The sequence below is a fragment of the Equus asinus genome, chromosome 17, assembly GCF_041296235.1.
Source record: "Equus asinus isolate D_3611 breed Donkey chromosome 17, EquAss-T2T_v2, whole genome shotgun sequence".
Lineage (NCBI taxonomy): Eukaryota > Metazoa > Chordata > Mammalia > Perissodactyla > Equidae > Equus > Equus asinus.
Window position 1 is genome coordinate 38,761,079 of NC_091806.1, and position 27,731 is coordinate 38,788,809.

Sequence of the window (27,731 nt, forward strand, 5' to 3'; positions counted from 1 at the left end):
TGTATGACTCGAGCGCTCCACCCAGGACAAGGCGATCCTGGCGTGCACACGATGGAAAACCAGTGCAGCTGAGGAAGGGGAAATTCTGGAAGAGCCAGGCCCCAGGGGAAGCAGCTCAAGAGATGACACCCAGATAGATGAGGCTTTGTGGACACGAATCCAAGAGGCCTTTCGTTAGAGCGGATCCTAAAGGCTGTGCAGGAAACCAACGCCCCCCAAGCAGCCGCATCTTCACGTCTCAAACCCACCGGAGGCACAACACGACTTGTAACTCATCAAAGTTTATTATGGCAATTAATTATACAAACAGACGGGCGATCCTTCATCCAGTTCAAAAGCGCTCGAGCCAGTAGAGTCCATTAGTGATTTCTCTTTATAAATAACTTACGAGAAGCAACAAAATTGGCAAGGAACCGACAGCGCTAATGGAGCATCTTGTCACGCGCACACACACCCACTGATGGCACACGGGCCGGGGAGGGGGCAGGCACCAGAAGGTCGAGTTTCCTCGTTGGCCCCCAACACCCCAGGCCCACCTGGTGCTGGGTACTCAAATAGTGGACATTTCAAGGCACATATGACTTCTAACCAATAGCAGCTCCAGGGTCTGCCCTTGAGACCTGGTTCACGCCTGGAACCACCAAGTTAATGCTTCGCTCATCACACCCCCTTTGGTCTATTGTCATTTTTATAAGTGAACACGCTTAACCCCCCAACGTGCTGGGGGCTACACGTGTCATGGAGTCACAATCCCTGCCCTTTACATTCTGAAGACAAGAGAGATGCAAAGAAATGGACTCCAACAGAGTGATGGTGTTCTGGAAAGCACCACTGGGAGGTCACTGTTAGGGCATCTTTAGATGTCTGTCTTAGGAGAGACACTGGGGGCAGGGAGAGTTACATCAAGGGAGCCAGAGGAAGGGGATGAGGGAGGGGACTGCTGTGAATGAGACACAAGGCACTAAAGGAGTGGACGGAGGGGGCTGGCCTCAAAGAAGTCAACCGGAAGCGGAGGGCCCCAGAGAAGAGAGGGTGGCAGGGAGGTGACTGCCCTCCGCTCCTAAATGAGCCCCAGTGTGGCCACAATCTCCTGGGCCAGAGTTGCTCCCTCCTCTCCAGCCAGAGGGTCCTCAGTGGCCCCCCGGATTCTCCAACTGGCGCCAGCCAGGTGTGGGGCCCACCTTCTCAGTCCCCGCCTTCTCCCTGTGCTGGCTCTGCTGCTCTCGTTCAAACCAGCACACAGGACAAGTTTATCCGACAGCAGCCTATGAGAGTTCAATTATGGCTTTACATGACTTCGAAGTCATTAAGTGTTTTTCCTAACTCTGCTTTCTCCCTTTGATCCAACCCCAGCCATGGCGTGCGGGGCAGGCCACCCCTGAATGGACCAGATAGACACGAAGGGCTGCATTCCTTGGCATGGGCACCATGCGGAATCTGCCAAATCCTGGGGAGAGAGAGGGGTGAACAGGATCCGGAGACCCGGCCACCGCACCGCAGAGACAATGCTACATTTGGCTCAGATGCCCGTGAGCGCAGGCACGAGATGTCCACAAACACACATACTGGCTCGCTCACACCCACAGGAGGTCCCGGACGCCGCGCCTGGCCAGCACTGGAAAGGCAAAAGCCAGTCACTGAAAGGAGGCATTCCCTTCCCGGGGGAGGCCAGTATGGGCCGTGACATCTGGTGCAGCCGAGCCAGTCACACTGCCCGGGGCCTTTCTGGGCCTGCGTGCTCCCAGCCAGGTCCTCCCAAGGCCCCCGTATGCCGACACAAGTCCACAGCGAGGGCCAACTCCACTTCCAATTTAACCTCGAATCTCAGCGGTGGGCGAGCCAAACCTTGTGGTACAGGTGGAAGTGTGGAGGGGCCCAGGGCCAGTACCTGCCTAGTACCCAGGCCAGGCAGGACCCTGAGGTGGGGGAAACCCATAGGGAGGGGCGGGCCCGGGGGGATAGGGTGGCTGAGAGGGGCCTGAGGGCCGGGGCTGGCCTGGGAAGCTCGGGAGTGGGGGCTGCGTTGGGTAAGGAGGTCTCCCTCCTGTTGAGAGGTAGGGGGTCTGTTGAGGATAACCAGGACTGGGGACCTGGCTCCCCGCCACCGGGTACCCGGGGCCAGCGGCACCAGAGGGGCCCACGGGATACCCTGGCCGGGGCGGCGTGCTCCTCTGTGGGGACCAGGAGTAGCCGGCAGCAGCCCTGGGTCCTGGCTGGGCTGATGGGTATGGGGGCACACTGAAGGAGAAGGAGGGCTGTGACACCACAGGGAAGGGGGCCGGTGGGAGCGCACCTTGGGCGGTGGGGCCCCCGGGCAGGCCAGGAGACGGGCTGTAGGGCAAAGGGTAGGGAGGCACGGCAGATGGCTGCAGTGGCGGTGGCAGGTGCTCTTCGGCCAGAGGGGGTGTCGCCTGGGGGACGGGGCGAGGTGGGGGCGGCGGGCGGGGAGGAGGGGCGTCCCCAGAGGGCTCCTGGGAAGCTCTGGGCTTCCTCAACACTTCCTGGAGCTTCTCCACGCGAACCCGGCGCAGATGAGACAGCATCCTCATGGATGAAAAGTTCTCCAGGAACGTTTCCAGGGGCACCTCGCCCTCCAGGAACTTCTCAGCCATGGCCTGGAAGACATAAGGTCTGGTGACACCAGGGGCCTGCTAGGATCAAGCCCACCCATGTCCCCTGGATCAAAGATCAGCTGCGCCCTCCCCCATCCTCTCGCCTCAGGTGCTCCCTGCCTTCTCTGGCCCCCATTTGGGAACTTCTCTTTGCAGCCTGTATTACTGCTGACATATACAGGCTCGTTTATTTATTCTGTCTCCCTCACCAGAACGTCAGCTCCTGCAGGGCAGGCACTGTCTGTCATGGTCACTGCTGTCCCCCACCCCTGGCATCGGGCCAGGCCCACCGGGGCTACTGCACGCACGTGCTGAATAACCGGAGGAGCGCAGGCCAGCCCAGGGCTGGGAGGACCTGCACGTTTCTTCCACCCAGAGCACAGAGAAGTAGAGAGGGCCAGTCTGTCCAGAGACCGAGGAGATGCCCAGAGGGAAGCAGGAAAGAGCCCAGGCAGTCCCAGGAGCGGAGGGGGCTGGGGGCTGGCTTCAGGCCTCGAGGGCTGCCACACTGCCCTGCACCCAGGTCTGCCAGCTGCCTGTAGCCATGCCCTCAGCTGTTGATTTCTGCTTTAGCTGGTAAGACCGGCTTCCGGTCATCTGCTTCCCAAAGGGCCTCCCATGGGACTAAAAGCGTCATTCATCTCTGCCATTTCCCAAAGTGCCCTTGTCTCACACTTCGTGACACACAGTGCTCACGACAGGCTCCTGCTCCAGCGGCTGACACTACTCCAAGAAGAGGGCATGTCAACGGCCGTCTCACCTCCGACTCTTCTTCAATCTTCATGCCCTCGATCTGCAGAAGGTCCAACAAGGTCGCCGGCTGCAGTGCTGACGAAAATTTCTCTGGAAGGGAGGCCAGAAAGGGGGACATTTCACAAGTGCCTCTCAACTCAGGGCTGGGGGCCGAGGTCTCACCCAAGGCTCTTGGGGGGTTCCTCTGTGCACTGAGGCCCTGGGGGCTGCTGCAGAGCCCCCTTTGGCCCAGTTCCCTCAGGTCACCTTCCTGAGCAGACAGGAGCCCAGCCCAGGCCTTGGCTAACCCGTCTGCCCGACAGCGGCCTGGGAGGCTGAAGAGGACTCAGGCTTCGGAGCCCACAGACCAACCCCGACCCTGTTCTGCCTCACGGGGAAAGTTACTTCCCTAGTCAGAGCATCAAGTTCTCACCGTCAAGACCAGGACAGCCCTCCCACCTCCACAGACGGCCGGTCCTGGACACAGAGGGCCCAGAGTAGCTCTGTCAAGAGCAGAAGCCGAGCTGGCCGAGGTGACACGAGGCTCTTGGATTCAGATCCCAGCTCCACCTCCATCTAGCTGTGTAACCCAGGCCAAGTTCTTGAATCTCTCTGAGCCTCACTTTTCTCATCCATGAAATGAGATGAGCAACAGTGCCAACCCTTATCTGTCTGTTGTGAAAAAATGTACATAGAGCACTTAGCACAGGGCTGGGTACAAGGTGACCCTCAGGAACTGCTGGCCCTGTCCTGTCCCGGGGAATGGAGAGGGAATCTGTCCTTCCATGCCGTTCCAGCAGCTCTCCCAAGTCCAACCTTGAATGCAGACCCTGACTGAACAGAGGAGCCCCTCAGAGCACACTCCCGGGGGCCGGCCAGCCCTACCTAGCTTTGCCTTCTGCTCCTGGCACCGCTCCACGAGCTTCCGGAGCTCCTGGTACTTGTCCGAGAGGTTTGAGCGGCTGATCTCCAGGGGACCCTGGAACTCCAGGTTCTGCTCGGCCAGGCTCCGGTTGGTGGCCAGTGCCATCTCCCGTTCCAGCTGCAGGTCCTGGACCTAAAAGAGCAGGACACTTACTGTAAGAACCACCTCATGGCGGGCTGGACCAGGGGCTTCTGGGATTCATAGCTCCCCATAGTGGGACCAGGTAATACTCAGCCTCAGCTGGAGTCAGATAGACCTGCATTCAAACTCTGAGCAAAGCCCTCTAACCCAGGCACCCCCCCCAATCAGTCCAAGAGCCTGTGTGGTTCACAGGTTGCCCAAGGCCACATGATGAGCAGGGGCCGGGCCCACCAGGGGCTGTGCAGAGAATCAGATGCTGTCTAGGAGAAAAGTGACCAAAAGTCCCAACCACTTCTCCCCAAGACTCAGAGTTGTGAGGCCTACTCTGAGGTGGACTAAGGCAGCCCAGCCAGACCACAGGCCAGACGCACAGTGAGGCGCCAAACAAAGTTACTCTGAGTGGGGAGAAAGCCAGGGCCAGATCGTGAGGCTGACTCGGGAGAGACGTGTCCCTGCCTCCCAGGCCACATGTGTGTCCTGCAGAGAAGCTGTGCAGATGAGCCAACGGAGGGGTCCCCAAGAACTGGAGGGCAGTCCCCACGGTCGGCAGAGGACTCCCAGCAACACAGGTGATCTGTGGCCACCAGAAGCCCTAACGCCAGTCCTCACGCCTGGACACACCCACGGAAAGCACCTCCCCCAGCTGAGCAGCACTTTGCCCTCAGCTGGGCCCTTTGTTGTCATCACTGGTGAGGCGGCAGCCACGGGAATCCTTCCCCACCTGCTAGGACCTGAAGGCCCATCCACGTGCCAGGGAGGGTCAGACCCACCACCCTGAGACAGTGGGGACACTATACCAACAGCACCATGTGGCAGAGGAGAGGACCCAGCAGCCACGGCAGGGCATGGGGCATAGCCCAGCATGACCAGCTTCCATGCAGGAGCCACCAGGCAGCCTCTCCACCATGGGCAGCACGCAACGACTGGCTTGTCCCTAACTAGACACAGACTGGGCATCCCGGAGGAAGGGGCTTTGGGGAGGCCTGCCCCCGTGCAGATCCCCAGTCACAGGGTCCCGAGCCTGCACTTCATGCTCCAGGCTGGGAAGACGGATGCCCCAGCTACCTCCTCCCCAGACAGAGCTGCTGGCCACACACACCCTCTGCAGCCACTCAGCAAGCGCACTGACTCAGGGATGTCAACACCGGGGACTCTCGATCTCATGTTTATTAGCAAGAAAGCTCTTCTTCTCTCATGTGGCTGCCACAGAGGGGGAGGTCTGAGGGCCTCAGCTGCCCGTTGGGGGCCCCACGGCTCCCCAGTGGGCGTAGCCTCTTCATACACCCACTGCCTTTTCCCTGGGTCTTAACCAATAAACCTACGCTCTTTCACTTTCCCCTATACCTTGTCCTACCCATTTCTGCTCCATCTCCCGACAGCCTCCCCAGTCTTTCTCCACTAGGGCCTCACTATGAAGCCATCCATCAGTCATTTACAAGAGGTCCACAAGAGAGTTCTAACACCCCACCTGCCTGCCTCGACCCCACCATCCACTCTCCTACATGGAGAGATGTTCCCACTAACTCTTTCCTCCAAAGAATGCCCACATCCCAAACTAATGAGCTCCCGTCCCGCCTCGGAGTCCCGCAGAGACTTGATGCCTCCCAGCCACGGGGGACCCTTTTCCACGGGGTTCTAGGTCTAAGCAGCTCACCCTACTTCACTTCCTCTGGTCCCAGGCATGTTTTTCCCCTCAGAGAACTCAAATCCATCAGTCAGGCACAGCTGCTCAGCACAGAATTCAAGCTGCCTTTTGCCCGAGCGGTCGTTCCTGCTTATGTTTCCCAAAATCCTGTGCTTTGCCACAGATCCGATCAGCCTGCTCAGCTTGGAAGTCCACTAACTAAATTATGTCAAGGCTTGCTTCTGCAAAGTGTTGTGCACTCAAGAGCAGACCTTGGAAGATTCAAGAAGCACTCGGTGCTTCCTATGTGACAGACGCAGAACGGAAGATGAAGGAGCGAGGACGTGTGCTGAGCCAGGCCCCGGCAGGGCTCAAGGCCTAATTAACCATTTCAGTCGGCCTTGGAGCTTAACCAAGACAAGCTTTGCGTCATGTCCTTGCTGAACGAGCTCAGGGCGGCAGGACAGGCCACACTGAGTCCCTGGGCCTCCCTCACGCCCTTGCCCCACGCTCCATCCCCCGCAGCCCCAGCACAGACTGCTCATTTGGGCGGAGGGACGGCGCGGGGCAGAGAGAACACGAGCAGGGGAGCGCATGCACGCTGTGCATGCCCGTCAGAGAGAGGGACGTGCTCTGGGAAGCAGGAGGAACTGGGTGGGGTGGCCTCCTTTTTTTGGTAGCATATTGTAAATGCACAAAAGAGACACACCATAGCTGTTCATCAGCAGAAATAAAAACGTATTCCAAATGGGAATCAAATGAGCTTGGCATTATTTGGGTTTGAGTTTCTCCCTAGCCTAGGGGCCGCAGGCGGCAGCTTCCAGGGCAGCGGCCACGCGGCAGCCACTCAAGGCGTGACTGTGGGTCCAGCCAGCTCTGTGGCCACATCCAGTTTCCTGACCTCTCCTAGCTCGCAGGGGAGTCGCAGTTTGAGGAGACGTGGAGGCAGGGAAAGCCCTTTATAGTAAAGCTCTGTACGTTCAGGAGGGTTATGCCACTCCAGGAGGACTATGATGAGGAGCTGAGATGATCAGGGGCCAGTTATGATGGGAAACGGGATCAAACAGGAGATGAGCCTGTATCCCAGCCCAAGAATGGCCCTCCTGGAGATGCAGGGCCAGATGAGGCCCCTGGGGACAGTACCAGTGCTTTTAGGAAGGGCCTCCAGATTCAAGCCGGGACAACTCATGGGGGCTCCCTGGGAGGCACCAGGAGCCTGAGTTCACGTGGGGGCACAGACGCTCTAGCACTGCCCCCTGGAACTCCCAGAGGGCCCAGGAACTGGACTGAGACCTCGGGGATTCCTCTGGCTGGATCCAGGGTCAAGGCCACAGAAAAAGGAGATGAAGTTGGCCCCAAGTCCCAACAAGCCAGTGTCCTTAAGAAGGACATCTTCAGTCCCATCTGCTGGCCTTTCTTTGGCCCAATGACAGCCTTCCTCTACCTCTGGGGACTCCTGGGCAAGCCGGTCAATGGCCTCCGGGTCATTCTGCATTTCCTCCAGCTCCTCCAGGGTCTTATCTTTCAGCGTCTCCATCTTTCCCTGTGAACAGAGAATGACACTGAGGTGAGGAAGAGGCAGCTCGGCGAGAAGGGACCCCCAAGTCCAAATATTCTATCTGTCAAAGACAAACTTGAGTTTTCTGTCGATGCTTCCACTCCACAGGGAGGCTCAAGGAGGGACAAGAGTCCCACTGAGCACATTCCGGCCACCCCGCCCATGCCCTGTCCCCAGGGAGACCAAGGAGCGGCTCCTTCTCCCCAAACCACGAAAGCAGGATATGTGAAAGCACTTGACAGCCAGAGGCAAAACCGAGATCCCTTGCAGTGCTAGATGAAGCTCCCCAAGGAGCAGACAGGAAAGGGCAGGAGGCGAGCGCCAGGCCCAGGGACAGAGACTAAGTCTGGCCCGAGGCCGCCTCCCAGCTCTGATGCCAGCACACCCTCTGGTAGGCATCTATTTCTGTCTGAACCAGAAATACACCCGAGCTTCGCACATGGGCTCTGCGGCTCCAACATCCCAGGCTCAAGCGTGTCGCCGATTGCTATGTTTAGTGCACTGACCACTGCGGGTTTCCCTTAAGAATTCTCTGCACCGTAGTCCTCTCCACAGGCCACAAACACGGACTGTCACATGCATGGCTCCTTGCCAGAGAACAAAAAAAAATCACCAAACTGGCCCTTCAGGCGATCAGAAGAAATTGACTGACCCGAATAGAAGGTCTGCTCTGACAGAAGAGCTGGTTTCAGCATTCCTTTCCCTGTCACCCTGCCCAGAGGGACATCGATCCATCATCTGCGTGACAGAAGGGTCACAGCCAGGCCTCAGGAGGCAGCCCCAGGGACCGAGAAGAGGCAGCACAAACAAACCCAGGACTCACTTCCTTTCTGCTGGCAGGATGCAATGTTTTTATCTTTTCTAGATGTGCGTTTTATAGCCTTAATGTAGGTTTTTCTCATTATCAAGGTCACGTTAGTTCTTAAAAGATTCCAACACTACAGAAATCTGGAGTACCCTATGCTCCCCGCATCAGTGCTCTGCTTGAGTGAGCTGGCACCAATGACTCAGCCAAGATGGCACTGTGGAATCAAGGACCAGGGTTAGAGCTGTGTGGCCAGAAGCAACCTTCTCCGGGTCTCCGTTTCCCCATCTGTAATCAAAAGGGAAGGGCATCTTCTAGAGTCATCAGAAAGATGAAAAGAGAACGGATAAATAGTGACCACAAGCCCCCATTTTCCAGGAAAGTCCTAGTTTACTCCTCAGGTCCCAGTGTGGCTACTAATGGTGCCCCTTTTCATGCTCAAAAGTGTCCCAGTTCAGGGGTCTGCCTGGTGGCACAGCGGTTAAGCTCGAATGTTCCACTTCGGCAGCCTGGGTTTCGCCGGTTCGGATCCCTGGTACAGACCTGTGCACCACTTGTCTAGCCATGCTGTGGTAGGCAGCCCACATAAAAAGTAGAGGAAGATGGGCACGGATGTTGGCTCAGGGCCAGTCTTCCTCAGCAAAAAGAGGAAGATCGGTGGCAGATGTTAGCTCAGGGCTAATCTTCCTCAAAAAGAAAAAAAAAAAAAACCAGAAAAGTGTCCCAGTTCAGGCAAGAAATTATATGGTCCCCTTACTGATAAAGAACTATCCAAACAGGGTCACCACCACTATCTGTTATTTTCTGAGGGTTGAATGTACCCCCAACCTCTAAGGCTAGGAATGTCCAGCTCTGGTATGCGCCGGGGTGGGGGGGGGGGGCATGTGCTGAAAACGCAGGTGCCCCAACCCCACCCATAGAGCTCTGCGGCAGGGAGCCAGGGTGTGGCCCAGAAATCCACAGTCTCCTGGAGACGCTGATGCAGCTGATCTGGGCCAGATGCTGAGAAAGATGACAGCTCCTTGTTAGTCCCATGCTTGAGCATGGCAGGGTGCGTTTTACACATGCTGTCTGTCCTAATCCTGCAAGGGGACCACGATCTGGGGATCAGAAAGGTTAGCAAATGGCAATCAAAATTCAAACCTGCACTCTGTCCACACCTCACCCTGCTGCGGCTGGGGAAGAGCAGACTGCACAGGCCCTGGGAAGGAGAAGAACCCCAGAGGCAAATCAAGTGAGCTGGTCACGAGCCGACGAGCAGCAGGAACACAGCAACACTCTGAAGATGTGAAACATGTTAGGGCATGCACTCGGTCAGAAAGACCTAGTCTGAGCCCCCAGCCCTACCACTTACCAGCTCTGGGACCTCACACAAGTGGAACCTCCCTGAGCCTCAGGCTCTTCATCTATGAAACGGGTTGGTGCAAGCTTCAATGAGATAACGCAGGCCAAGCATTGGCTTAGCTTGAGGCCTGGCCCAGAACAAACGCTGGCAGAAAACTCCAACACCACAGAAATTCCTTGTTACTAAGGCCTCCAGTACAGCTCAGCTGAGAACTTGCTGGGCCTCAGCAGTAGCAGTGCCCAGCCCGGCTGCGCCCAGGGAGGGACCTGCCACAGAGCAGGGTGCCTGCTCGCTCCTGCGTTAGGGCTGTACACAGAGATACCCCTGGGCTGAGGATGGACGGTCCAGCGTGGGCAGCTGGCTGACTATGCACAAACAGCACAGTTGGCAGTGCCATCTGCGAAGGCCCCGGCAGGTCCAGATGTGCCTCTCACTCGGGAGGTTTCCCTGCACTCCCCGGGAGAGCCCTGAGCTGATCCCCGATCCCCTAGGACAGGCACCACCTCTCTGCACAACGACTCACCAGGGGTGGCATCGCGCTCCATGCTCCACCAGTACCCTGTTGGAGGCAGCACAGCCTCGAGAGCAGGTGGCAGGGATTTTGGGCTCAGGACACCTTTCACTCCTAACATTACTGACGACCCCAAAGAGTTTTCCCTTATGTGGATGTTAGCTATCGCTATTTACCGTATTAGAAATTAAAGTGGGAAATTTTTAAAACACAAGAATAACCAAGCACACGCACTAGCCTCCAGAATGATGTGCTTTGTAGCCTCTGAAAACTCCCTGGGACACTCGTTCGAGAAAGAGTCAAAAAGGAAAATAATGTGTTAGATTGTGAAAATCGTTCTGACCTCAGCGATGGCCTGAAAGGGTCTCAGACACCCCCAGGGGTCCCTGGAACGCACTTTGAGAGTCACTGGCCTAGATGTTAGGAGAATGGACTCTGGGGCTGGACTGCCTGGGTTTGAATCCTGGCTCTGCCACTTACTGGCTGTGTTAGTTAATCTCTTTGTGCCTCAGTTTCTCCATCTATAAAACAAAACACTACGTATTTGCCGTGATGAAGACCCTCACAACTACCTTACACAGGGTCGCTATTGTCCCACCTCACAGAGGAGGCTGAGAGAGGCGCCAAGGTCACGGGCTAGGAGGTGGCAGTGCCTTAACCAGTCCAGGGGCTTTCTCACTGCATGCACCAGAATCACTGGAGTCCTTGTTCAAAGCCAGGGTCCTACATCCTCCTCCAGATCCAGAACTTCAGTCTCCAGGGTTCTTCGTGTAACTTCTAATCAAGCTTCATTTTAACCAAGCTACCAGGGTCAGGCTAGCTTGGCACCTATTCTCTTACTCTGCCCTTCCTCCTGCACTCTGGGGCAACTCAGGTGGGAGCGGCCTCATCAGAAAGAGGAAAAGCAAAGACCCCAGGAGAGGAAGGGATCTGACAACCAGTGCCTGCAGAGGCAGCATGAGAGTGCAGGGGCTCTACGCCCTAGTGTGGTCCTCACTTAGTAAGTCACTGCCAGGACCCTGAATGTATGTCCCTCTGGATGCCTATGGCTTGGCTTGTGTAGGCACAGTGGGACAGAGGCCTTTCTCTCCCCGATTCAAGCTCCAGATCTGCAGCCCCACATCAATGCGCACGACCAAGTGAGGCAGCGTCAGAGGTGGCCAGCACAGTGACAAGACCAAAGAGCAGAACATCGAGCCTACAGCTCCGGAGAAGACAGCCCAAGCCCTGGCCAAGGCCACGGGGAGATTGACACGAAGGGCATGAATGCTACGTCAGCCTTCTAACAGGCCAGGAGGCCCACACGCCACAAGACGGACGGAGCCAGGGTCAGGCTGAGGGTCAGCCCCGCGGCCCAGAAGGCACTGGGAGCTTACCTGAGCAGGACCCACCCTACAGGCAACTGAGACAGCTTCCCTAACAGGCTTGCCCTCACCGCCCACTTTTTTTTTCCCTAAAAAGGGAAACTTTTTGATTACAGGAAATTCACCAAGAGAAAATCTTTGTGAAACATTCATGTAGTTTACAACACTCTGAATCGTCGTCCCGCTGGGGCTGACAAAGGGTACTGCTGACACCTCTGTGGACCTCGTGTGCATGTCCATCTTTCTTGAACTTGTAGTGAACGTGGGTGTTCAATGGATGAGTCTGTGAAAGCCAAGTTGCCCCGGCCCCTCCCCACGGGCAGGAAAGCCCCAGGTCGCACAGAGCGGGGGGCCGATGTTGCTAAAAGCTGCATGAGGCGGCTGCTGCTTTCCCAGGGGACAGGGACAGTAGCACACCAAGGAGGTAAAGGTAACTTGGGTAACTTGCCATCAAAGTTTGGTAATAAGGGACTGTAGATATTTAGCAAGAAAGGAGACTTTCCTGTGTTTCATAAAGAATGGCAGCCAATCAAAATGCAAATAAGCAAGTGAGCTCCCCAGATAACTCTAGGGTGCACTGAAGCGTGTGGCCCCACTGCACCATCACACAAGGCCTCCTCAGATCTGTTCCCCTCCAACCGTTCTCCCAAACGATGACCTCCCTCTGGATCCTAAAGCCCCACACCTGGCTCTGTCTGATGGCCTTGAACTCCCTGTGGCAAAAATCCCTGTAATATCTCCCTGGTGACCCAAATAATCACACTGTCTTCTAGACAGCAAGAATTTTCCCCAAAGTGGCCAATGAATGAATCACACAGCTCTCCTAATTAGACCCCCTCTCCCTGGCATCAGGCCCCCAGAACATGGTCCTGGCTGGGGCACAGGATTCCATTCTTCGTGGGAACGTGCAGGCCAGTCTTGGGCGGCATGTGCTTAGATGCTGAGGTCACCCCCCAACCTCCCTCGGAGGCCTGGCGCCCACGAAAGTCTTCTGGAACACGGGAGATGGAAGGGACAGGAAAAGGGCATACTAGGTACGAAACACTTCCACGTCATAGACACGTCAGCCATCAGAGTGAGCTCTCAGGTTGCCTGCGTACATATGCGGATGCCCTCAATAACACTGGAAACGGGCCTCTTTTCACGCAGCAAGTTTTGAGCTGAAATGTAATTGGCCACGGTGAGCTGTGGGCTGTGGCATTTTTCTTCTAACTCTACCTTTTCCGGTTTCTAATTCAACATCCCCCTCAGTTCTACCGTGCCCACTGCACAGGTGGTGAAGTTAAGGCACAGTGGCATGTAACTTGCCTCTGGGGACAGAAGATGGGCCCAGACCCAGGAGCCCCAACCCCGGCCTGCTGCTCCTTCCACCAGGCTCCACCCACCCAGCCGCCCAGCCGCCTCCTCTCACGCCTTCACAAGGAGCTGCTGGCCCACGTAAGGGCCACACGTGTCCGTTTCTTCCAGAACGAGGTGTGCTCAGGATCCCAGCCCAAATGTGCTGAACATTTTTTTGAGGGACTCAATTTTCCTAACCTGTAAAATGGGTAAACAATCTCTAATGGTCACATGGCTTCTTTCTTCTGCAATGAAAGCCCTTTGCAAACTCTCCCATTAATTTATATAATCACTCTAGTAAGTAAAGTGAACACAGGGCTTAATTACCCCTATTGCAGAGATGAAATGAAGCCCAGAAAGAAACAGCAAGGGTATTGCCCAAGGGCCTGTAAGCTGTTGGGGTCAAACCCCAGAGGCCTGAGTCCCTTCTCATCTCTGCTGATTTAATTTCACCAGCACCTCTGGCCCACCTGCTCTGCCCAGCACCAGGGAGCGATGAGCGTGGGTCAGTCATGAGGTTGTCCAGATGCAGAGACTGTGAGCCCACACAAGCAAGAGGATAGTCCCAGTCCCTCGGTCCCTGGCTCCCCGCTGGATGTGGCTCACATCCTCACCCTTGGACATCTCAGGCCGGGACCGGCAAGTGCTGTCTTGTGAGATTTATCACGGCATCACCCACCCCTGGAAGTTACTATTGCCTTCCTTTCAGAAGTCACGGAGATGTCACCTGATCCAGAGCCACCCAGTGAGGCTGAAAACAAGCACTTCTCTGGGTCCGTAATTTGGAAAAGGAGGGGAGAACAGGACAATACTGTGCCCAAGGCCTACAAAGCAGGTGCCCCCGAAGTCTGGGCATCTGCCACCATCACTGTTCTGTCTCCCGGTCACCTGGTGAGGCAGAAAAATCCAAACCAGCGCTTCTCAAAGTGGTCACAACCACCAGGGACGTCACACTGCAGACAACTGGGGGTCACTGAGAAGTCATTTGGGGACTCCGAGTCCATGGACTTTGTTCCTGGAAGGCCTGAGAAGTCCAATGTCTCACCTCTCAGCACCTGGGCCCCAACCCAGACCCCCTTCCTCTTACCAAGATGCCCAGGAGGATGCTGGGTACGTCTGGGGGGTGTCTGCTGTTCGTGGGGAGGGGACAGGAGAGAAGAGCTGAGGTGAGAAAGGTAGGCCCCTTGAAGGCCAGGAGCATGCCTTGTCCCCCACATACTCTGGCACGCAGACAGCTCACAGGAATGTTGGTGGAAAATGGACAAAGGCGGGAGGGAAAGAAGCAGGCGGCCAGCTGAGGACAAGTCATCAAGCCACAGGAATGTGAGAAAAGGGCTTCCTCCACGTCTCCACGCCTCCATTCACTTCTTCACACCTTCACTGAAGACATGTTTCATGAACAACGACTACATGCCAAGAACTGAAGCAGGCCCCAGATAAAGGGAGGGAGATAAATGGGGGCAGAGGGGATAAATAAATATTCACTGAGTTCTCACTATGTGCCAGACAGAGCCTTATCATATAAAAACGGATGTTAAATGTCTAGGAACTCTGGTTTTAAAAGGCAAAAAACTTCACAAATCATGGTGAAGACAGATGAGAGGGGCCGTAACAGAGCTGGGGACAGGGGAGTAAGGACGGGGAGGTGGACAGCTGTGGGAGCAAGGCTTGCTCGCGCTGGGACAAGTCAGAGGGCCTGGGGCAGGTGATAGCAGGGCCCGCATGGAGCCACTGCGTTATCGGTGGCGGAAGACGGGAGGGGAAGGCTGGCAGGCAGGCACCTGCACAGCATTCACAGGTACAGCCAGACAACACCTCTTTTTGGGGGCGATACCATCAACTCACAGGAGATCAGACAAGGTGGGAAGGCAGCGCATGCGCTAATCATGTTCCCCCCATCAAGACGAGTGTGTCACAGCTTCCATGCTAACAACCCCTAAAAGGGAAAAAGCTTTCCGTCTTGTTGTTTTCTCGTCTTGTCTCCTCTGCAGCTTTCACCTCCACCACAGGTGACAAACTCGGAAGCCTTCAAGGGCCAAGCAGGTGCATCAGAGCCCCAGCTGCTGGTCATCCAAGGGAGTGTGTCCCCCAGTGCAGCTCATGCACTTCCTGCAGGTAGGAGGGCTGCCCAGCTTTGCCGCACCTGCCAGGTCTCCAAGGAAGCTAGAAGTCCAGATCGATGTGCCATCGCCCCATCTTTACATTTTGGTAGCCAATTCAAAGTTGGAAAGAACACTGGGCGGGCTGTAGTTTGTAACCTGAAATCAATACTGCATCCTCCACGAGAGACATGTGCTGTGCGGCAGGACAGATGCCACAGGAAAGGCTGGAGGGCAGAGGGGCGAGGTGACAAAGACACTTTACAGGAGCCCTGGAGCCCACCTTCTGCCACAGAGCACTGAGCGTGGGGGCTGACAGAGCTGGCACAGCACCAACCAGACCCAAGAAAGCAGGTTTCCGTGTGGCCCCCGGGCCTTTGCAATCTACATAATATGGTGCTGGGAAAAGGAGGCCTTGGGCCACTGGCCCCTGCTGCTTGCATCTCTAGGTCTCAACTTGTTTCCACTACTTTCTATCTTGATCTTGATGAAATCGATCTCACATGCCTGAAACATGGGGAACAAGATCTAGCGGGAGATAGTGAGGCCGAAAGGCAACCACTCTCCACCCCGGTGGGTTTAGGTCAGAGGCGTTGCCCTTTCCCGCCACTCCCCAGGGGGAGGCTGCAGAATGTCACCGGGGAGAGGGGACGTCAGGAAGGGCTCCAACTTAGAGCAGCCCTCAGATGGGTCCTTAATCAGCAAAAAAAAAAAATTTTTCAAAAAGCAACATATCGATGGCTCTTGTTCAATGAGAATCTCTGCCAGGACGGTTCAGCCCCAAAACAAACAGTTTCCACTGACACCAGCTCCTTTGCAAGGATAAACTTGGGAAAAAAAAAAAAAAAAGAAAAGACAGAGAGCAAAATGCAGCATTTTCTAAGCATGAGGGGGCTCAGATCAGAGTAAGGCATGCTGGTCTTAGAGACGGCCTGTGGCGCCCCTCGGCCCCTGCCTTCGTCTGCATAGTTAATGCCAGCTCTCTCCCACAGGGCACAGAGGAGAAAAGCACAGTCTGGGGACAGATGCCCCGGGTTTGCACTTTGGCTCCACAGCTCTTTAGCTTGTGACTTTGATCACAACCTGTCTTAACCTGTCTCCTTATCTGGAAAATGGGCACCAGGCTGATAATCCCACCTTGGGGACTGTGGGCCTCTCAGAGAGGGCTTTGCAAGCTCCTGAGCACTGAGCAAATATTAATTATTCTGCCTGTTGGAGGGTAATCATATGATTACAGGTGACTCTTGACACCCCTGGGGCTCAATATTGAGTCAAGCAAAATGCATGCTGCTGTCATTGAATCATAACAGGGAACTGTTAGGGACCGGGCAGGCTGCTTCCATCACTCCCCTCACTGTTACCAGCCAACACTGCCTTGGCAGCTACTTCACGCCTGAAATCACACGGCAAGAAGAGTCTTAAAGGCCTTCAGTTTCCTACATCCACCTATGATAGCATAAGCAGTTGTTACCATAGCAACCTGCACGTGTTATGTGGAACTCCATCCCACCCCTCCTGTTGCCTTAGAAACTTTCCTAACCCTGCTGCTTAATGAGGAAATATTTGCTGACTTGATTGAATTTTCTTTTCCCAGAATGATTCTGGCGGTGCAACCAAGTCATCAGCCTGTTCCATCACCTGACTTGCCCCAGGAGTTAATGAAAACAAATCAAAGCATCATGCATTTCTCACCTGGCCCAGAACAGCAAACTACCTGTCCCACAACTTGAAAAGTCAGTGTGTAAGCCCCAGAAGGGGCACTATTTTAGTTTCCATTCTTTCTCAGGAATTTCTGGGGGTGGGTGGAGATCCCTGCGGAGCCCCAAAGGTAGCAGAAAGAGTTCACAGCTTTAGAGCCAAATGCTCCTGGATTCAAATCCCAGTTTGACCTTTTCCTAGCTATAGGACCTTGGGGAAATTATGCAGCCTTTCTGATTCTGTTTCTTATTGGTAAAATGGGAATAATACTACCCACATCATGGGGGTGTGTAAGGATTTAATGAGAATTCAACAAGATAACCTCTGGAGGTGATAGAAAAACGCACACACACATTCACACCTTATTGCGGGAAAATGCTGCCTGGCAACCTCGCCAGGCCCCCAGTGAGGCTCTGTGTGGGTGGGCTCTGCAAGTGCAGGTCCCGGAGGGAATGCAAAGGGGTGGCTTTCTGCAACAGGCTCCAAACCCATCTGAACAAGGCCCTCAAATATTGGGACGCCCATATATCTATAGAAGGAATGTCCAACCTCTCAGGACAAGGCTTTTTGAAGGAAACTGTCATCTTTACATAAATATTTACTTCACGACTGAATGCTCCTCCAGTCCACTGAATAACTCCATCTCACCCCTCTTCGCCCGGAGGCAGGCCCCCAAATGAGACGACCCAGGAACGGGAGCCCACTTACTCTGCCAAAGGCAGGAGGCATGCTCATCACCTATTTTTCTCCCCAAACTAGATGCCCCTCCCAAACCCCATTTCCAACAGCACCCTGAGCTTCCACCCTCCTTTCTAATCCTCCAGGCCATCTCAGATGTGTGGGTCTCCCTCATCTCTGATGTCCAACCACCAGGTTTTATCTAGTCATTTCTCTAAAGTCTTTTCTTTCACATTTACAGGGTACTATTGCTATTATTTCCTATATTTTGCGTATATTTTGAAACTTGTTTACAGTGAGAATGTATGTTTTACATTGTTTTATTGAGGTCGCATTGGTTTATAACACTGTGTAAATTTCAGGTGTACATCATCATATTTCAGCTTCCGTACGGATTGCATCGTGTTCACCCCCGAAAGTCTAGTTTCCATCTGTCACCCCAAAGTCTTTTCAGTGCGTCCATCCCTGTCCTTCTACAGACTCCCAATGGGTCTTCCCACCTCTAGTGTCTCTTCCTTACAACCGTCTGGATTAAATTTTTTTTAAACACTGTTGCCCACTCTCTCCGCCTTCCCTCAACTAGTCATCTCTCCCCCACTCGTCCCTCCCTCCCTGTCCCCTTATCTCCCTGCAGCCAACTACGTGCTGTCAGGACATGCGGGCCCCCACCCCCTCTTCCTACTAGCCTGCGGTGCCTGCCTCTGTTGTTTTCCTACACCTTTTCAGCTTTTTTTTTAAAGGAGAACATTTTTGGGTTTTTTCCAAATGAAACATTGCCCCAAACCCCCAGTGCACAGAACAGAGCACAGAGGCCATGTTCTGGGCGCAGGGGCACAGGAAGAGAGATCTGCTCTCACAGCTCAGCCTCCCCCAGGCCTCAAGTGGCCCCGAGGCACCTTCCAGGAACACAGTTGAACACCACAGCCCTAACCCCTCACCTCGGCTGATCCCAACCCCTCCGCCCCGCCAGCCCCCTCCTCCACTCTTTCAGCTGCGACAGGGCCCAGAGGGAGGGAGGGCTCTGCGGGGTAACTGCTGCATGGCACTCAGAGCGCACACGGGAGGGCAGGATGAAGCCTTCGGGAGAAGGAGGAAGGAAAGCGGCACAGAGGAGCTGACATTTGAAGGATGGAGAAGATACAGCAAGAGAATTCCAGGCAGAGGCAGGGGCAGTAGAGCTGGGGAGTGCTTGAGGGCAAGGGGACCCGGGCTTTCCCACCTACCGCTCAGTTCCCTGCTAAGCCTCACTGTCCCACTGGTACAAGAGGGGTGATGATAGTCACCACGGCTAACATGGAGAGCATGTTCTAGGCACTCCTCCTGCAGCAGCTCAGCCCATGCTCACAGGGGCCTTCGCCGCTGTAGAGCCTCCGCCTTTCCTCAGTTTACAGCCGAGAAAACTGGGTGGAGGAGAAGCCTGGTGCCAGCCCATAGTCTCCTTGCAAGGAAACGGCACAGCCTGAGTTTCACCTGAGGTGTCCAGCCTTGGGGTCACGCTCTTCACCACGGCACCACGCTGCCGCTCAGTCAAGGCCACGTCCAGGAAACACAGTGCCTCACTCTGGATACAAACTTACTAAGTGGTCGTTATCACTGATATCTTTCAAGCAGACTCCTAAAGAATAGGGCCTGTTTATGTTCAGAAGCCAGCATAACACTGTCCTAGACGCTCTCCTTTACCAGCCCTCAGGAGAAAGGACACGCTCCTCGGCTGTGCGCATACGGACCTGGAGCCCCAGGTCTCCCCATGGCACCAGGAACAGTGCCTCCTTCCGATTCAGCCCTGCAGGAGAAGCCCAAGGATCACAGGCTCAGAGTCTGGAAGGCAGACAGCCCTGAGCTCTCGGTCGCCACTGGCTAGGGAGCAGGTGACGATCTCTCCACACCTCGGTTTCTTCTATAACACAGGGCTTTCGCAAGGATGAAATGAGTTAGTGCCTGGAAAATCCAATGCCTGGCTCTCAGGGCGGGCTCAATAAATGGTCATGATTTTCCTCACGCACTCAGTCCACTCCTCCCTCTGCGACTCAAGCACTTCCCATGGGGACACTAAGGGGAGGGAACGTAGATTCCTTCTCAGACCACACGAGTCAACAGAGCGACACAACTCCAAGGGCTGGACGTAACTCAGATCAATAGCTTTCAGCTTCCAATTGACATGATGGCCAAGAAACAGGTTACTTAATAAGCAGACCATTTTTGAAACTTCCTGACAGTAAAACACACCCAGCCTGTTAGCAAAGCCTCTTCCTTCTCTGGCCCATGGCTCTGACTTGAAAAGAAAACCATGCTAAGCTACTTCACACCAAACTTTCATTTGTTTCTCCTTTGTCCCAACTGTTGCAATGATGGGAGGGATCTCTGGGGCGGGCCCGGTGACATAGCAGTTAAGTTAGCATGCTCCACTTCAGTGGCCCTGGGTTCGCTGGTTCGGATGCTGGGTGCAGACCTACACACCACTCATCAAGCCATGCTGTGTGGCGTCCCACATAGAAGAATTAAAATGACCTACAACCAGGATATACAACCATATCCTGGGTCTTTGGGGAGGAAAACAACAACAAAAAGGAAAGGATCTCTATCTGCAGCTGACAGCCCCAACCCCCACCCCACACCTTCTAATCTGCCCTGAGCAAGCTGAGCTGGCAGCTTCAACCATCCCTTTAGGAAGGATCAAGATTAAGGTCAAGGCCAAGACTCACTCAGGACAAATATCCAGGAGTCTGTCTGGGGTCACTCAAGGTGTATCTATTCAAAGTCCAAAGGATGGGACTCAGTGTTCTCGCTGATGTGGAGCTATCCTAGGCTGGTACGTGGTGGGGTAGCTGTAGACCCTACTCCTGCCAGTGATGTCTGACCCCATGCACTTCGGGGTCCAGTAGACGCAGGCGGGTGTGTTGAGGGCAACAGCGTACCACAGAAAAAGAGAAATCAGGCCAGAGGCTTCTCCAGTCTGCTCTTGACTCAGGCAGGAACCCACGAAGGCCATTATCAACCAGGTAGAAGGTGGCAGCGCTGTTATCAGCAGCTGCACTGAGCTCTGGACTCATTTTCACGCTGCTGTATAATGTCTGCTCTGAATCAGCCTCTCCAGCAGCTGCCCACCTCATTCCAACCCTCTTCCACACAGCCCAGTAATCTCTAGAGAACACGGTCAGAGCTCGCACGTCCCTGCTTAAAACTTTCCATAGCTCCCCAGTGCTTTGGTATGACATTCAAAATCTTGCATTTCTTGCCTTGGCATTCAAGGCCCTGTACCAGCTGACCCCAAACCTCCCTTTCCAGCTAGATCTCCCTCCGCTCCTCCATGAGCTGTTCACTCTACCCTGATGCTTTCTGTTCTAACTACTATTCCCAGAACAAACACACTTCTGATCACTCGGCAAATTCTCCGCATCTATGTAAAGATCAACACGACAGGGATCCTGCCCTCAAGGAGGCCCCAGCTCTGCTGCTCTGCCTTTGCTCTTGCTGTTCCCTCTGCCCAGAATACTCTTCCCTACGCCTTCTCCAGCTTGAAAAAGCCAGCCTGTCCTGCAATTACCAGCTCCTCTGGGAAGCGTCCCCTGCTCCTTCTCTCAAAGAATTCATCCTGCCCTCCCCTGGCGCTCTGTAAGCACCCCTAGCATGTACTATGTAGGAATCACATGTACCTCTGGCAAGGACGTGAGCTCCTCAAGGGCACAGCACACATCCGGCTGAGTCTGCACCCCAGCACCCAGGTCAGTGCCCAGCACACACAAGGCACTCAATGAGCATCCCGACAGCGACTTCTGCTCCCAGCCAACACAGAGAAGCAGGGCCCAGATTTACTCTCCTGCCTCAACCAACCAAAGATCCAGACAAAATAAATGAAACAACAGTTTCAGACATCAGACAGCACAGGAGAGATTCCTGAGGAGGGGGAACAAACACGGTAAGCTCTATAATTGCCCCAGAATACTGCCCAGAGGGAGCTTCCAGGCCATGGCATAGGGAAGGGGTATGCAGGCGGAGGCCGACAGCCTCCCCAAGTTGGGGAGAGCGAGTTGGGAGGCCAAGGCAGCCAGAGTTCACAGGGCCAAACACCAGAGAGGAGAGAGCCACACAAAGAGAGAACGCTGGAAATCTGCAGAGGGCCCCCTCCCATTTTCAGCTGAGAGTTGACAGTACTGATCAGGAGTAGAGACACAATCCTTGGACCTCAAATTGAACCAAGAACAATTTGTGTCTCCACTAGGCAGAGCAGAAAAGCCTCATAATTCACAGGACATCAGGAGAGCAGTGAAGAAGGTATTGCCTTACAAGCGGGGAAAAATTAACCCTGGTCTAAAAGCTGTTCTGATCCCAACTAACAAAGCTTAAGGGCGAGCCTTTAAAGGATCAAATTGTTTCGAAGTAACTTAACAGTGTCCCAAAACAATGCTAAGATTATTTACAGAAATACAAAATATCCAGCACCCAACAGGGAAAAATTTGCAACATTTGACGTCCTATCAAAAATTATCAGACACACAAAGAAGCAAGAAAATATGACCCATTATGAGGAAGAAAACCAATCAACAAAAACAGACTCAGAAATATAGATAAGAGAATTAGCAGGCAATGACATTAAAATGGTTACTACAACCATATTCCATGTATTCAAGAAGCTAAAGGAAAGACTGAGCATGGAAAATATAAAAAAATACCCCAATCATAGAGAAATGAGTGGATGTGGAACAACTTCAAGCATCCTAATATATGTGTAATGGAGTCCCCAAAGAAGAGAAAAAACATCTGAAGAATTACTTGCTGAAAAATTTCCAAATTTGATGACAGCTATAAACCCACAGAACTCAATTAACCCAAGCACAAGAAACACAAAGAAAACTACATCAGGCACATCATAATTAAATTGTTTGAAACCAGTGATAAAAGCAGCCATAAGGAAAAAAGACACTTTACAAACAGAAGAACAAAAGTGACAGCAGATGACTTGAACGAAACAATGTAAGCCAGAAGATACTGGAACCACATCCTAAATAGTTGAAAGAAAAATTAGTCAACCTAGAATTCGACAGCCAGGGAAAATACCTTTCAATAACAAAGGCACAACAGACTTTCTCAGACATTCAAAAGCTGAAAGAATTCATCGCCAACAGACTAGCACTACAAGAAATGTTAAAAAGAAAAAAAAAGTCCTCAAGGCAGAAAGAGCACAAAACAAAGTGGAAATCTGGATCCACATGGAGGAATGAAGAGCACCAGAAATGGGAAACACGTAAGTAACTAGGAAACATCTTTTCTTTTCTTTTCAATCTCTACACAAAATAATTGAGTAATTAAAGCAAAAATAACAACAATGCATTATGGGATCTATAACATACGTAGAAGTGAAATGTGTGACAACACACAAAGGCCAGGAGGGAGGAAATGGAAATATACTATTATTAGGTTCTTATACTATATCTAAAGTGGTATAATATCACTTGGTGACAGACTCTGACAAGTTAAAGATACATACTATGAATCTTAAAGCAACCACTAAAAAAAAAATGAGTTATAGCTAGTAAACTAAGAAAAGAAACAAAACGGAATCATAAAAATTAGTCAGTCCCAAAGAGATGAGGAAAAAATGGAAATGGGAAGAAAGAACATGGTACAGATTGAAAATAAACTGCAAGATGACAGAGTTAAACCCAGCTGCAGTCACGCACTGCATAAGGTGTTCTGGTCAACAACAAACCACAGATACAACAGTGGTCCCACACAATTAGTACCACACAGCCTAGGTGTGTGGTAGGCTATACCATCTAGGTTTGTATAAGTGCACTCTATGATGTTCACACAACAACAGAACCACCTATTTCTAAGAACATATCCCCGCTGTTAAGCAACGCATGACTGTACACTCATAATCATATTAAACGTAAATGGTCTAAACATCACAATTAAAAGGCAGAGATTAGAGGACTGAACTTTACAAAATGCAAAACCCATCTATATGCTACCTATAAGAAATCCACTTTAAATATAAACACACAAATAGTTTAAAAGAATGTAAAAAGAGGGGCTGGCCCCGTGGCCAAGTGGTTAAGTTCGCGCGCTCCGCTACAGGCAGCCCAGTGTTTCATTGGTTCGGATCCTGGGCGCGGACATGGCACTGCTCATCAAACCACGCTGAGGCAGCGTCCCACATGCCACAACTAGAAGGACCCACAACGAAGAATATACAACTATGTACTGGGGGGCTTTGGGGAGAAAAAAGAAAAAAAATAAAATCTCAAAACAATTCATCTTTTAAAAAAAAAAAAGAATGTAAAAAGATACACCATGCTAATGCTAATTTTTTAAATCCCTATCCATTTTTTTAATTGTAGTATGAGGCAAACATACATAAAATTTACCATTTTAACCATTGTTAAGTGTACAGTTTTGTGACATTAAGTATATTTACACTGTTGTACAACCATCACCACTGTCCACCTCCAGAATTTTCTTATCATCCCAAAATGAAACTCTGTACCCATTAAACATTAACTCCCCACTCCTCCCTACCCCCAGCCCCTGGCAATCACCATTCTTCTTCCTGTGTCTATGAATTTAACTACTCTAGGAACCTTATATAAAAGGAATCATGCAATATTTGTCCTCTTGAGGCTGGCTTGTTTCACTTAGCATTATTTCTTCAATTTTCATCCATGTTGTAGCATATGTCAAAATTTTCTTCCTTTTAAAGCTAAATACTCTATAGCATGTATGCACCACATTTTGTTTATCCATTCATCCATCAATGGACACTTGGGTTGCTTTCACCTTTTGGCTCTTGTGAATAATGCTGCCATGAACATGGGTGTACAAATACATGTTTGAGTCTTTGCTTATACTTCTTCAGGGCATATACTCTGAACTGGAATTCCTGGATCATACGGTGATTCTATGTTTAATTTTTGGAGGAACTGCGATACTGTTTTCCATAGCAGCTGTGCATTTTACATTCCAACAGTTCTAATTTCCACACATTCTTGCCAGCACTTCTGGTTTTTTCCATAATGGCCATCCTAACAGGTGTGAAGTGGAATCTCATTGTCATTTTGATTCACACTTCCCCAATGACTAGCCATGTTGAATATCTTCACGTGCTGATTGGTCATTTGTGTATCTTCTCTGGAGAAATGTCTAGTCAAGTCCTTTGGCCATTTTAATCATGTTGTTTGTTTTTTGTTATTGAGTTGTAGGAGTTCTTTATATATTCCAGCTAACAATCCACTAACACTAATTTTTTACAAGTTGGATTGGCTATATTAATATGAGACAAAGCAGATTTCAGAGCAAAACATATTACCAGAGATTAAAAGGGTCATTTCATGGTAAAGAAGGTCAATTTATCCTAAGAACATAACACTCCAAAATGCTTATGTATTAATAACAGAGCTTCAAAACACATACAGCAAAACCTGATAAAACTACAAGGAGAAGTGGACAAATCCACAATTATAGTCAGAAGTTTCAATGCCCCTCTTTCAATTACTGATGGAACAAGTAGATAGAAAAGCAGTAAGGACACAGAAGACTCAAACAGCACTGCCAACCAACTTGACCTGATTGACATTTATAGAACTCTCCACTCAACAACAGCAGAAAACATTATTCTCAAGGGCTCGCAGAACATTCACCAAGGTAGACCGTATCCTGGGCCATAAAACAATTCTCAATAAATTAAAACAATTCAAAGCACACAAAGTACACCCTCTGTTTACAAAGAGATTAAATTAGAAACCAATCTTTACTGGACAGAAAGAGAATAAAGTCATACTATATTGCTGACTTGGCCTCTTTTACTACTTGTAATCCTGCTGAGGGGGGAGCAGATAAACTAGCAGTGGTTCCGAGAGTACTTATATGTCTTCAGTGCTTGGCATAACCTGCTGCAGGTTGTCTGTTTGATGTTCATGTCTGAGTCTCCTTCTCTCTCCTCTCTGGTCCATCCTAAGCCCCAGGGGCTCCACTTGCCAGCCCCAGCTAAATCATGACAAACCTGTTTGGTATTTGCTCAAGTCTTTCACATAAACTAGTCAAGGGGAGAGAAATGCAATGGAGGGAGCACCTGCTAAGTCAACATGCCTTTAAAGCTCCCCAAACCTCAAGAATAGTTGCCATTACAGAGATCTCTCTGTTATGGGGCAACTATCCAGGCACAATCTGGAACCTTCTGAAAACTCCAGACTCTGAGCAGAAACGACCAGAATTTCTGAACAACAGAGATCTAATCGGATTAAAATCAGGTCTCCAATGACTTGATTATGTCAGTCTGGAAAAACCCAGCTAGTACTGGCCAACAGCGTCCACCAATGATTCACATGGCTAGTTACCCCTGTGCCCTTTTAATGGCACATTTATGTCAGATTAGCATATTTCACAGCAACAAGCAAAAAGAAAATAAGAATCCTCGGAAATAATCTCACTTCCAAGCTCAGGAAATCCACAAATTCCTAAGGCAGTGCTTCCCAAACTTGCCTTACAATAAGAATCACTCAGGGCATGTGTTAAAAATACAGATCCCTGGGACCCCTCCAGGCAGTCTAAGCAAAACTCTCCAGAGGTGTGGATCAGCATCACAGATGATTCTTAAGGTCCAGCAAGTACATGAGCTTTGAAATGAGACTACTGGGTTAAAAATCCCGACTTGGCCACTCCCTGGCCATGTGACCCTAGCCAAATTATCTAACATCTCCACCACTATCTTTTCACCTGTGAAACGGGATCCCCACCTACCTTGACGTGTTCTCTGATTTCAGTATGTTCACTAAGCCCCTTGCACACGGCAGCCAAACAAGAAATCAGAGCCATCACTCCCCCAAAAACAGCCACCAGAAGCTGCCCAGAAGAAGTCTACAGCGAAAATTTTCTACCTAATGGAAGTTACAAAGGCACCACGCCAGATTCCTGAGATAATCTAGGAAAAAAGCTTTTCTGGGCACTCTGACTGTCAAGGACAAAGATTCTCACTTCAGGGTCCAGTACTTCACCCCACGTCCTCACTTCCATCCAGACACAAAGAGTTCGGACCTGTGCAGAGTTCCGCTTTGGACAAGAGCCAAAGAAAAGTCTTTCCTTCCGGAATCCCCCAGTCACCACCACCTCCAGCTCTAGGGCCGATGGTCACAGACCTGAGAGTCAGGTGGCAGCATCTTGGGTGCACCAGTAGGGACCGGAACTCCTGGATGAGAGGCAGGGAGGCAATGAAGGGGGTGGAAAAGGCCTGAGTCAGCAAGAGGATTACTGGGATACTGCTGAAGCAACGGGAAGTGAGTCTGTGAAGTTTCCAGAGCTAAAGGTGGACATTTCTAGGGTGAGTGAGCCCTGACACTGTGGAGCTGAAAAAACACTGAGGTGTTTACAGTCAATTCTTCCAGAAATTCACAGCATAGCCCCAGGTAACTCCTTCCCCCAGCCATAAAGAGGGGAAATAAGCACCTCACCAGCTGCGGGGAGGAAATGAGAAGGACGGGCATATACAGGACACATATCTATACACGCACACACACACACCAATGCCCTTTGTACCCAGCAGGTCCAGGGATAGGGAACGCTCAGTGATACTGGGCAGCCCAAGCCTGGGTTCAGTAAAAAGGATAAGAACAGAGCAAAGGCTGACAGCCCCATCCTCTCACTGCCTGGGGAAAGGGCACAGGCCAGGGAGTCAAGACCAGAGTCTCTGCAACATTCCTCTGCTACAAGCCCCCTGTGCCCCTTGCAAGACAGCGTCCACTCTTAAGCCAGTTTCCCCATCTGTACAACGGGCAAACGGGCTCTAACGTCACTCGAACTATGACCAGCAGGACACTCAGGTGCTGGAGGTTGGAGGGTGGCGGTGAGGGGTGAGGCGTGGCTGGAGTCGAGCCCGGCGGGGCGGCCCCGCCAGCGCCTCGCGCCCTCCGCTCCCTCCCTCCCTCCCACCACCAGCGGCAGGGGCGCCGGCCCCAGGCGGGAGTCACGCGCCCCTCGCGCCCAATCACCGGCCTCCGCCGGGGGGAGGCGGGCAGGAGGGGGCGCGCCGGGAGCCCGCGCCAGCGCCACCCCGGCCCGGCCTCGCCCCTCCCCGGGCCCCCGCTCACCTGCCCCGGCCGCCGCCGCCGCCACCTCGCCGCGGGCTCAACCACAGCCCGCGCCCACACTTCCGGGTCCGCGAGGCCCGCCCCCTCCCGCCGGATGTGACCCCCTCCAACGTCCGGGCGCGAGGCGAGGCCCGCCCCACGCGGGGCGCCCGGCGGGCCTGAGTCACCACGACACCGACCACCCCCGCAACACACACGCTCGCGGCCTCCTGGGACCACACC

General features: G+C 52.5%; 1 protein-coding gene across 4 annotated transcripts; it reads right to left on the reverse strand.

The window, feature by feature from the left end:
- Positions 1 to 261: 261 nt before the first annotated feature.
- VPS37C (VPS37C subunit of ESCRT-I) lies at positions 262 to 27,731 on the reverse strand. 4 transcript variants are annotated; one of them, XM_070487917.1, is made up of 6 exons: positions 27,510 to 27,700; positions 26,461 to 26,611; positions 7,479 to 7,577; positions 4,230 to 4,401; positions 3,373 to 3,455; positions 262 to 2,615 (listed from the first exon to the last, which is right to left on the reverse strand). In XM_070487917.1, exons 3-6 carry the CDS (start codon positions 7,569 to 7,571, stop codon positions 1,893 to 1,895), a joined length of 1,071 nt encoding a protein of 356 aa, XP_070344018.1. In that variant the 5' UTR covers positions 7,572 to 7,577; positions 26,461 to 26,611; positions 27,510 to 27,700; the 3' UTR covers positions 262 to 1,892. The 4 variants fall into 4 exon arrangements, with proteins under 4 accessions (XP_070344018.1, XP_014717263.3, XP_070344019.1 ...); XM_014861777.3 differs by lacking the exon at positions 26,461 to 26,611 and having other exon boundaries at positions 27,510 to 27,731; XM_070487918.1 differs by lacking the exons at positions 26,461 to 26,611; positions 27,510 to 27,700 and adding an exon at positions 7,669 to 7,785.